The sequence below is a fragment of the Xyrauchen texanus genome, chromosome 14, assembly GCF_025860055.1.
Source record: "Xyrauchen texanus isolate HMW12.3.18 chromosome 14, RBS_HiC_50CHRs, whole genome shotgun sequence".
Classification (NCBI taxonomy): domain Eukaryota; kingdom Metazoa; phylum Chordata; class Actinopteri; order Cypriniformes; family Catostomidae; genus Xyrauchen; species Xyrauchen texanus.
In genome coordinates, this window is record NC_068289.1 from 26,246,967 (window position 1) to 26,258,991 (window position 12,025).

The 12,025-nt window shown below is 37.7% G+C and overlaps 1 protein-coding gene across 1 annotated transcript in view; it reads left to right on the forward strand.

Annotated features, from left to right (window-relative positions):
- The window catches only part of LOC127655077 (uncharacterized), a 26,757-nt gene continuing 14,732 nt past the window's right edge, over nt 1-12,025 (forward strand). The window contains exons 1-10 of the mRNA XM_052142685.1: nt 1-29; nt 154-225; nt 2,595-2,699; nt 3,056-3,088; nt 4,636-4,769; nt 4,847-4,887; nt 5,170-5,252; nt 5,384-5,406; nt 5,556-5,620; nt 5,801-5,886. Coding sequence (XP_051998645.1) covers nt 3,086-3,088; nt 4,636-4,769; nt 4,847-4,887; nt 5,170-5,252; nt 5,384-5,406; nt 5,556-5,620; nt 5,801-5,886 — 435 coding nt within the window. The 5' untranslated portion in view covers nt 1-29; nt 154-225; nt 2,595-2,699; nt 3,056-3,085. The remainder of the gene's footprint in view (nt 30-153; nt 226-2,594; nt 2,700-3,055; nt 3,089-4,635; nt 4,770-4,846; nt 4,888-5,169; nt 5,253-5,383; nt 5,407-5,555; nt 5,621-5,800; nt 5,887-12,025) is intronic.

Sequence of the window (12,025 nt, forward strand, 5' to 3'; positions counted from 1 at the left end):
TTAATGTCCCGGAATATGTGAACCTCATTGTAAGCAAAGGAAATGGAAATGTATGCTACTAAACGTATTCGCTTGTAATGTTTATACATATAGCACAACATGGGATCGGGTCAATATCGATCATCCTCCAAAATTATTTGTGTACTGTGTCAGAATTCAGACGAAACCGAAATCACTGGAGCTCTTTCATCTAAAGAGAACATTTCAGCACACCAGAACTGTTTGGTGAGTGCGTTTTCGTATGGATCTCTCTTGAACAAATAAACCGCAGTTTTATTAGTGGTGCTTGGTGCTAGACATGAATGATGTGCATGATTTTCTTCTGCTGAAGATTTTTAGAAGAATATACATTTGTGTGGCCTATTGGTCCATACAATGCCAGTGAATGGTTATCAAAACTTTGAAGTTTCAAAAAGCAGATTAAGGCAGTATATCTGTAAAAACCCAGTGGTTAAATACATATTAAGCAATCTAATCGATTTGAGTTGAGAATATAAATTATTTTTCACTGTACATCTCACCATTTCAGTCTAGGCACGATCATTATTTCAAGCTCGGTTACGCTTCCTTGTGTTTGACGCATGTTTAGTGCTCTAGATGCTAGGAAGTGTAATCCATCTTGAAATTATGATCGTACATTCTATCAAGATTTGTACATTCAAGCGCAGCTGTTAATAATCAGCTTCATTGCTGTATAATTGACACTATCGTTCATTTTCGTTTTAAGATATTCAAACGTACAGTGTAATTATGAAATATAAATATAATGGAGTGTATTTTTAACCTTCTCTTAACAACTCTAATATTTAAAAGATTGTTTCAGTTTCATGGTCATTATGGATGAAAGACATTACAAATAACTCTTTTAAAGAGAAAATAAGGCTTTGAAATTATATATTTACATGACTTGAGACTGAAAAACTTCAGAAGACATGACGACGTTTCCGGTAAGGAAGTATAGTGAGCAATGATGCTATGTGGTTTTTACGGTGCATTATGGGGTTTATTTTTAGCCCTTAAAGCTGCACTATGTAACTTTGTGCTCTCTTGCGACATCTGTGGTTGAAATAAAAAATTGCAAGCAATCTGGGGAAGAACATTTTACGTCCATTGTGTTTCGAACCTGCTCTTCTGGCAAATTAATCTCATGAGGTAACCTGGACATCACCTGTGTGTGATCCAGGGGGTTAGCAAGTCCCTTTTAACACCTGCTTGAAGATGCTGGAACTGCACCACCCCATTGCAAAAAGCATGTTTCTCAATAGACAGTCATTCAAAAGGTGCTGTGTTTTATGACTAAATATAACAATTCTCAAGCACCATTTCAATGAAAATTATTTCAGTACATTATAGCACATCTTCATCTGGTGACAGATTGTTTTTGAAGGGCTCTCAAAAGCGTGAAATGTATTTATATTTTTCCCTATCTATTCCCATTGACGAGTGATCAGTCACGTGACACCCAATCCCAGAAGATGGTAGCCTCCATTTTGCTAGCTTTCGGGGAGTCATAGAGATGAATGGGGATGCTAACGGATAGCTCTCTCCAGGCAGGGGTGTAGATTCCAGGAGGGTGGGGGTGTAGTTTGTTCATTTTTAACCAAAAAAATCTCACACAGTGCAGCTTTAAAATAGCCTACTCCCTGATCAGTGCCCTGACTACTGAACTAGGGAGCTGATTGAGACACATTCATTGATAAAAACCTCTAGAGTCTGATAGATTACTTTTATGCTGACTTTATGTGCTTTTTGGAGCTTCAGTGGCCTGATCAACATTCACTTGCATTGCATGGACCTACAGAGCTGAGTTATTCTTCTAAAAATCTTTGTTTGTGTTCAGCAGAAGTAGTTGTTATACATATCTGGAATAGCATGAGGGTGTGTAAATGAAAACATAATTTATTATATTCGATTGAAATAGTTATGTTTGTTCTTAGTTTTGACATCAGCTATGTTCATTGAGGTGTTGGATTTTAAGTTGTTAAGTTAATGTTTTGTGAATTATTATGTCAAGTGTGTTACCCTGATGGTATTTTGTTGTGTGTGTGGATGACACTGAGCACTTTTTAAACATATTTAATGTTATATTTACTATAAGAGTACATTTAAAAGTACAAAACAGTGTATTTTTTTTGTAGTTCTGGTACATTAAGATTATATAATTTAACAATATAATAGGTTGCGGACAAAAATATACAGGCACCAAATTGCCATACTGTAATTCCTGAAACATAGTGACTGCATTTTTTACAGTAAATTTCTGCCAACCACAGTGTAGAAATTACAGTGTTGAGGCTTTAGAGTAGGCTATATGATATGTAAGCAAGCACCTAGCAACCATCCAGAAAAGCCTAGCAACCAATTGGCAACACCCTGGCTGACACCAATAACAAAACTACTTTCAACATACCTGTTGTCTAAGAATAATTTCTGTCTGATTAATCCAATATTGGAATGTGCTTATACCTGTCTGAATTACACAAGCAATAAAGGGTGTTTTACACTGTAGCATAAGTGAATAATTTCAGACAGGAAGTACACAATTCTGGAGAAAGGCTTGCCAGATCCATGTGTTCATTTTACTCTGTCCTCAGTTGTATGCATCAGGGATCTACTGCAAGAACTCGCCCACCTATGACGACTTGTTTGGATTTGCTGTAGATGATGTAAAGAAAGAGCTAAGGAGAGGAAAGAGATTAGTGCGTATCTGTTAAAACGCACAAACAAACACACTTTTAATGTCTTTGAAATGTTATCATTCACATCCAATTTTTTAAATGCTATAGATAACAACAAAATCTAATTACAAGTAGGGCCTTATATTCACTGGGTCTGGGACAACATTTTAATGGCCCATACATTTAACATTTGAATTACATATTGATGTAAAAAAACATTTCAATGTTAAAATACCTTCTCCTACTATTGACTCACAGATGTCTTTACACAGTAATGTGTAAAGACATCTGTAAGTAAGCCATTTTTAGGTTGATGTCCAGAGAAGTGTAACTACTATTGCTTTCTTTTTGTGAAAACCTCGCCCTGTTTGTTGTAGCGCCTCAAAATACCAACATTGACTGAACAAATGGTGAGTTTTTCTACCTGCTTGTACGACAGTGTTGGGTAAGTTACTTAAAAATATTAATCGGCTACAAATGATTAATTATTTCTGTAAAATTGTAATCAGATTACTTTTTTATTTAATTGAAAAAGTAATCTAATTACTAAAGTAAATGCTAATTAATTTACTGTTAAGTAAATTTCTAAAACACTTTTCCACTCAACAAATTAAAAATAATGTCTATATTTCTTCCTTGCTCATTGTTACACACAAGTCATACACTAAGCACCTAAAATTTCTCCTTTACAATTGACTCATTGAGGGGCCACAATTCATGTATTCTACATAAATAATACACTCGCCGGCCACTTTATTAGGTACACCTATTTATTTATGCGATTATCTAATCAGCCAATTGTGTGGCAGCCGTGCAATGCATAAAATCATGCAGATACGGGTCAGCAGCTTCAGTTAATTTCCCATCAACCATCAGAATGGGGAAAGAATGTGATCACAGAGATTTCAACCATGGCACGATTGTTGGTGCCAGATGGGCTGGTTTGAGTATTTCTGTAACTGCTGATCTCCTGGGATTTTCACACACAACAGTCTCGAGAGTTTACTTAGAATGGTGCCAAAAACAAAAATCATCCAGTGAGTGGCAGTTCTGTAGACGGAACCTTGTTAATGAGAGAGGATTTTATATAAAAATAAATAAATAACGTTGCATTCATGATTCACATCAGAGTGTCAACACCAGCGTCTAGCACAATACTCGATTTCTGTCACAAGTCCCATCATGGCTTGTTTTGTAGATCAAATAGCACTAAGAGCTAATTTCTCCATAATTTTATCACTGACAGGGAATTGCTGTGAGATTGTTTTATTTAATGAAATAACAACCTCAGTGTCTCTATCATAGGAGAGAGCATAACGGTCAACTTTAATGTGTTAAGACATTTCCGGTCACAGAAAGATCGCCGCATTATGCTGTTTTATGTTAAGCTTGTAGGCTCTCCTTAATAGAAGGGCTCTGGCGCTGTGGCGTGTGGATCAGTGTAATGACTCCGGCCAGACACATTACAAAGTTTGTAATGTGTTTTTTGTAAGTCCCCCCCGGCAACTGAAATGCTTCAGTTAACATTTACTATATAGTCTAGTCAAAAAAAGAGTTAATAATGTTGACAAATTATACAGATGAATAATTTGTCAACATTATGAACAATTTTAAACAGCACACTACATAGTAAATGTGAACTCATTTAAACAAAGGAAAGTCAAACCCATGGGTGGGGTCAATGAGCATCAATAGATAAATCCATTTATCGTGATTAAGAAAAATATATGGATTACACCCAACACTGTTGTCTAACCAGTGGCAGATTTGTTTTTACAATAATTAAAAAATAGTTCAAATTACATTAGCTCTTCACCATATGCACATGTAATTAATCTGTATTACTCAGCGTAGTGTATGTAATTACATGTATTAAATGAACACTGCAATGTAAACTGACCAAACAATTGCATTCTGGTGGTGTTACTCAATTCTAATTGTTTACTGTTAAATACAGAGATGCTCACACTGTGGGAAACCGGGCGCTACAGCAGGATGTGATGTGAAGCACTGTAAGCACTCATTCCACTATCCCTGCGCCATAGAGGTCCATGGCAGACCTGTTGAAGACAGAGATAAAGGCAGTTATATGTAAGATTAAATAATCTCTTATCACTTTATATTTCAGATACCATCATTATATTAAATAATCAATATTTCCTTTTTAGATTGTTCTGTAAAAAGCACGATCCACAAACCAAAAGAACAAGTAAGTGTGTACCGGTAAAATTTTTAATTCAAACACAATGAATTTGATATCATTGTGAAAAGTACAAATTCAAAATACAGAATTAAATTAGCATATATCAGCGCTGAAATTTGATTCTTTTAGCATACCCTTCTGTCTCGAGTTGTTAATTTGTTTATTACCCAAGTAAGCAAAACTAAGGTTTAATTAAGGTCATCTAATTGAAAGTTAACTAAATGAGTTGGATTTGTTTTTAACATAAATGTAGCAAGACTTCGTAGTTGCTGTTTGTGTGTTTGATAGGTTCAGTAAATGAGTACTTGACTTCTAGTCCCAATCCCCCAAGATGTGGATCAGCTGACAGTCATGGACGAATACTTAAAAACGTCAGCATGCACACACACAAAATCCCAGCTTTCCTCTTCATAAACACATACATTGACTTTTCTATTACCACTTTACAAATTTCAAAGATATTGTATATTGGTTATAAAATCATCTCTTTATTTAATGACAGAGTGAATCCAGTTCATCCACAGGGTGAGAATACACTGTGTGTGTGTGTGTGTGTGTGTGTGTGTGTGTGTGTGTGTGTGTGTGTGTGTGTAGCCTCAACTGTTTTATTGTCACAATTAATCATTACAAATTATGTGATTATTAGAGATGGTCTTTTGTTTGTCCTCTTTCAGGTCATCAGAAGTGGAATTGCCCAGACCGAAAAAGAGGAAGTCATCTGTAGCTGTCTTAGATTCAGGTGTTTGTATAATTTAAAAGACCCAATAATACAGTAATACCTGATAACCCAGTTCAGTTACAGGCAGTACAGTGTTGTTTATCGGGCTACAACAGAATAATAAGTTCTTTGCATGCCAATGACAGACATTGTTATTACAATCTAAAGGAAATTGGACTATTACATGTGTCTTTATCATAGATGATGAAAATCAGTTTCGCATCAACTCCATGTTTGTTCCAGTCGAGTCAGATCTGGATGACAATACACCTCCAAAACAGCACAATGTGAGTTTTCATGACTGTTCAATCTGTTTCTGTCTGTGAACACACCACAAGGTACATTTTATATTGATACTGATTTAGGTTGGAATCCCTATATGTCATTCAAGTGGGAATCAGATAAAATAATAGTATTATTTAATTAAAATACTCTTTCGTTAATGTGTATCTTCAAGTTCACTATTTTATATAAACATCCAGTAGTTGATTTAGATCAAGTAAATCGTCAAAATTATAACTTGTCATAGACTACACTGCTCGCACTTTGTTATGTGCAGCCAGTGAGGACGACACAATTTAATCAGTTTATATATACAGTATACATATATACACTGGCGTCCAAAGGTTTGGAATAATGTAGAGATTTTGCTGTTTTGGAAGGAAATTGATACTTTAATTCACCAAAGTGGCATTCAACTGATCACAAAGTATAGTCAGGACATTACTGATGAAAAAAACTGCACCATACGGAGCCCCCGAAGTGACCTGTGCAAAAAAAAATCAAAGAGACTTTCGCGTGCGCACGAGAAACCTTCGCGTGAGCACGAGAAACCGTTCGCGTGCGCACGCGTTACAGTTTCCGGTGTGTATATAGCTCTTTTCCCATTGCGTCATTGCCATCATTCATTTACTCAAAGATACTGAGAGCATGGATGCACTTGAATTTATAGAGATATATTTTAAACTTGGCCTTCAATACAAAGACATTACTGTCTATGACATTTGTAATACTGTCATGGCGGAGACACGCTTTGATCTTCTAAAGGACACTAATCAAGCAATAGACTTGTACTTGCATTTAACACTAGAACTACCGGAATTCTATAACTACTAGAATGGCCATAGCGGTCATTCTGACCGTTCATACTAGAATGTACCAAATGTCATGTCATATTTACATTCGAAACTTCTATTGAGGTTGTAGAATGAAGCTTCTAATGTCTGTCGTCATATTTTATGACGTCATCACCCTAAAAAATTTAAACATCCTCGAACAGATTCCTCAATTTGAATAAAATAGAATAATATGGATCAAATGGAGCATGGAGCGCCAAGCGAACGCTGATAGTCCTACATAATACGATCTTTTTTGGTAATATATAATAGTGCTAAACTATACAAATACATAGACCTATATATATATTTGGGCAGAGGATACCCAAATCCAGATGTGAAAAACTTGTTGCATCTTTCCCAAAAAGACTCAAAAAGGCTGTATTAGCTCAAAAGGGTGCTTCTACTAAATACTGAACAAAGGGTCTGAATACTTAGGACCATGTGATATTTCAGTTTTTTTTTTTATAAATGTGCAAAAATGTCAACAATTCTGTGTTTTTCTGTCAATATGGGGTGCTGTGTGTACAATAATGAGGAAAAAAAATGAACTTAAATTATTTTAGCAAATGGCTGCAATATAACAAAGAGTGAAAAATTTAAGGGGGTCTGAATACTTTCCGTACCCACTGTATATATTAGCTGCTAGACTGCCCCGGAAGGTGCGTGCCGCACTTTGTGTCCAGCAAGTTTTTTCACCACTGTGAAAATGGTTTTGAAAGTCTAAACGCCAACAAACATGGATTGAGGCAGAATATTTTGTTAGATAAAAACATGTTGTGCATTTTGGAAATTATTACATCTATCCTTTTTAAAAACATGTTGACTTTTGGACTTTACAACGCTCTGGAGTTATTGGAAATCGGAAACAATCACATGCAGCCACCACTGGAATCAAAATCCATGAATAAATTAATCTGTTATATTAATAATAAACACCAGGACACGAAATTTAAATTATAATGAATGTGAAAATGTATTAGTTCATCGACAACCACAGAACTTGCTGTTGTAGCTATTACACGCAAACGGTTTCTCGTGCTCATGCGAAAGTCTCTTTGATTATTTTTTTTTGCACAGGTCACTTGCCATTATATCAAACACTGCTGAAATCTATTTAGTTTGTTAAATGAACACAAACACACTACTGTGGTCACCAACAACAGCAACAACAACTAGAGCATCAAAATTGTATAAAAAATAAAATATAAAAAATAAATAAAACAAGATATACATTCAAACAATATCAATAAAACACATACCCAACTAAACCACAAATTCTTCTCCACAGCCAAATATCCCCCCTACTTCCTGACAAACAAATCCCATTTCCCCAGCCTTCTCAAAAACATCTCATCAAACGCCGCTACCTCGCCCATCTCCCAGCACCACTCCCTAAATGAGAGTGCCCCAGCGGACTTCCATCTCCTGAGGATGATTTTCCTACCAATCATGATTCCGGCTAGGACCCAACTTTTAAAAAATCTGTCCCCAATATTAAGAGTTATCCTATCACCCAGGATACATTCAATAAAATTATTCCCGAACCCATACATTTACATTTATGCATTTGGCAGACGCTTTTATCCAAAGCGACTTACAGTGCAATTATTACAGGGACAATCCCCCCAGAACAACCTGGAGTTAAGTGCCTTGCTCAAGGACACAATGGTGGTGGCCGTGGGGTTAGAACCTGTGACCTTCCGATTAACAGCCCTGTGCTTTAGCCACTACACCACCACCACTCCGCAGCAACTGGAGTCTGATCAAACACCTTATGTTATCAGAAGAGCTGCGGCCCTGAATGAACCCCACCTGATCTGTATGTATTAGAGATGTCATAACTTTACTTAATCGCTTAGCAAAAATCTCGGACAAAATTTTAACGTCTAGCTAGATCAGGGAAATTGGACGGTAACTCTTACAGTCGATTGGATCTTTGACTGATCCGGGCTTGTGTCATGATTTACGGAAGCTTTCCATTCTTTAATGATTCTGTATAAACTTCTTACAAAGTGGAGCCAGTTCTGTATCATAAAATCTAAAAATAAAATCACCAGCAAAACCATCTGGCTCTGGAGCCTTGCCTGTAGGCAGGACATTAATTACCTCATCAAGCTCCTCCAAGGTGATCTCAGAAACAAGATATTTTTTTTGCTCAGTCAGTTTAGGGAGATCTTATGGTTCCACAGATGTGCTTATATCTTCATAAGTAGACAAAGACATGGAACTATAAAGATCAAGACAAAATTCTTTAAAGGCATTATTAATATCAATGGCCGAGGTAAATATTTCACCACCAGCAGATTTCACTGAGGCTCTGAGAAAAGACTCTGTCTGCTTTATATATCTAGCCAAAAGCTTCCCTGCTTTGTCCCCCTACTCAAAATATGTCTTGCCCTAAATAACCAAAACTCCACCTTCTGCGACAAAATAGTATTTTATCTTTATTTCAATCGAGTCAATTCTCTGAGGTCATCAGATAACATTCGGCACTTTAGTTCTGTCTCTGTACTTTAAATATTCCCTTCCAACGCCACGAGTTCTCGTGCTTTAGATTTTTTGATGAATGACGGAAAATTCTTGAAGAAACACTATATCTTATTTCTTACATTAGAAAAAATAAATAACCTCAGCCCATTAACATTCCACATAGAGAGAGACAATCCACTCATATTAACAATTGACATTATGACATATTAGAAAAATGAGATTGTGTGTCAAAAATAAAATTATAAAGACCACATTAGTGCAACTATCAAACACCGAACTTCCCCCCGAACCAAGCAAACAGAAAAAGAAAAATGTATGACAGTGCCCTCTAAACTCAAACAGTCCATGTGCACCTACGACAACCCCTCGACAACCTTGCTGTCAGATTGCTCAAGTCCCAAGTTTCTATACAGTTTTGTAAATTAATCTACAAGGTCTTTGTGTTTATTTTGCCTTTTGGCTGGAGTTTATATAGATAATTTTCTGTTATGTAATTCTGTCTCACAAAATTACATAACAGAAAATTATCTATATAAACTCCAGCCAATAGGCAGAATAAACACAAAGACCTTGTAGATTAATTTACAAAACTGTATCGAAGGTGTGTTCCTCCACAAAACAATCTACAGATGCTAGGCAGAACCAGCAAACAAAGTTTCCTCGGGCAGTCAAACGAATGTTCAGTGACCCGGCTGTTTATTGCAGCAGATGATCTAATCCTTCCAATGTCCTGCAAAAAATACTCCCCAAAACAAACTCCAGCCAATAGGAGGCATAAGCACAAAGAACGAGCAGATTCAGCCATAACTGTCCCAAAGGAGTGTTATTCTATTAAACAAATTCCAGCCAACTTGGAGGCCACGTGTTAAACACCAAATGGCTTACTCACCCCATTGTCTCTATGAAAGACAATGCTTGCTGTGGACATGTAAATATTTCCAGCCATCCCCATTATCTATTATCAATTTGTCCAGAAACATCAGTGCAAAAGCAATCTTCCATTGATGTATCACGTATTCTTGAATCGATCATGTTTTTCTCTTGTCTAATTCGCAAAGTCTGGTAACAAGAAAATGCTGTGATTCTTCCAAGAAAGCCTTCCTTTACTCCTTGCCTTGCGTAACATGAGATCTTTATCGGGTGATCTCAGAAATTTGGCCAGAATTGATCGGGGCATGTCACCCTCTGTGGATCTCTGAGACGGGACCCTGTGAGCTTGCTCAATTTCAGACTTGGGAAGAGCTCGTCTAGGAATTTCACCATATCTCTGTCTTCCTCATGCTCAGGAATTCCAACAATTCAGACGTTGTTTTGTCGATTTCGATTCCAGCTTTTCCCAAATGCGTTCCAAGTCTATCTTGGTCGCTAGTGGATTAGCAGCTAATTCCCTCTCCAATGACTCAAGATAATCGATCCATTTCTCAACATCCGACATTCTTGTAACCAACTCGGAGAATTTCCCCTCCGTGGAAGTAATCGATCAACGTATTACCACAAGATCTTCCAAGTCTGCCACAACTTACGCCAGCATTCCAGACATGCTGGACAGTTGCCATTGAATTTTTTAAGCCGCAACGTCCAAACTGAGTCCCTGGTGTGCAGCCCTGTCTGGGGTATCGGCTTGTGCACTTAAGTGTTTTTTAAGATCTCCAGAGCCTGAGGATTTAGAATTTTCTTAGAACAGTTATGTAGCAGGGTGTATTCAATCTCACCGGTTTATGACACAAAAATTATTAAAAGCTAGCAAAGCATACTGAGCTTGTCGTTCACACGTCCGACCCTCGCATGGCGCCACTAAAAGTACCATTTTCTTTCCATAAGAGCAAAATCTGTATGTTATTCCAAACTTTTGGCTGCCAGTGTGTACATATATATATATATATACACTGATCGGCCACAACATTAAAACCACCTGCCTAATATCATGTAGGTCCCCCTCGTGCCATTAAAACAGCTCTGACCCGTCGAGGCATGGACTCCACATGACCTCTGAAGGTGTCCTGTGGTATCTGACACCAAGACTTTAGCAGCAGATCCAAGTCCAGTAAGTTGCGAGGTGGGGCCTCCATGGATCAGACTTGTTGGTCCAGCACATCCCATAGATGCTCAATTGGATTGAAATCTGGGGAATTGGGAGGCCAAGTCAACACCTTGAACTTTTTGTCACGTTCCTTAAACCATTCCTGAACAATTTTTGCAGTGTGGCGGGGCACATTATCCTGCTGAAAGAGGCAACTGCCACCAGGGAATACCATTGCCATGAAGGGGTGTACGTGGCCTGCAACAGTCTTGAGGTATGGGGTATGTGCAAAAGCAGCATCCACATGAATGCTAGGACCCAAGGTTTCCCAGCGGAACATTGCCCAGAACATCACACTGCCTCCGCCTGCCTGCCTTCTTCTCATAGTGCATCCTGCTGCTATCTCTTGGCCAGCATTACATTTTTCAGCAATTTGTGCTACAGTAGCTCTTCTCTGGGATCGGAACAGACAGGCTAGCCTTCGCTTCCTACACTCATCAATGAGCCTTGGGTGCCCATGACCCTGTCGCTGGTTTAACGGTTGTCCTTCCTTGGAGCACTTTTGGTAGGCACTGCATACCGGGAAAACCCCACAAGACCTGCCATTTTGGAGAGGCTGTGAACCAGTCCTCTAGCCATCACAATTTGGTCCTTGTCAAAGTTGCTCAGATCCTTATGCTTGCCCATCTTTCCTTCTTCCAACACAAGAAATTCAAAAAGTGACTGTTCACTTGCTGCCTAATATATCCTACCCCTTGGCAGGTGTCATTGTAATGATATAATCAATGTTTTCACTTA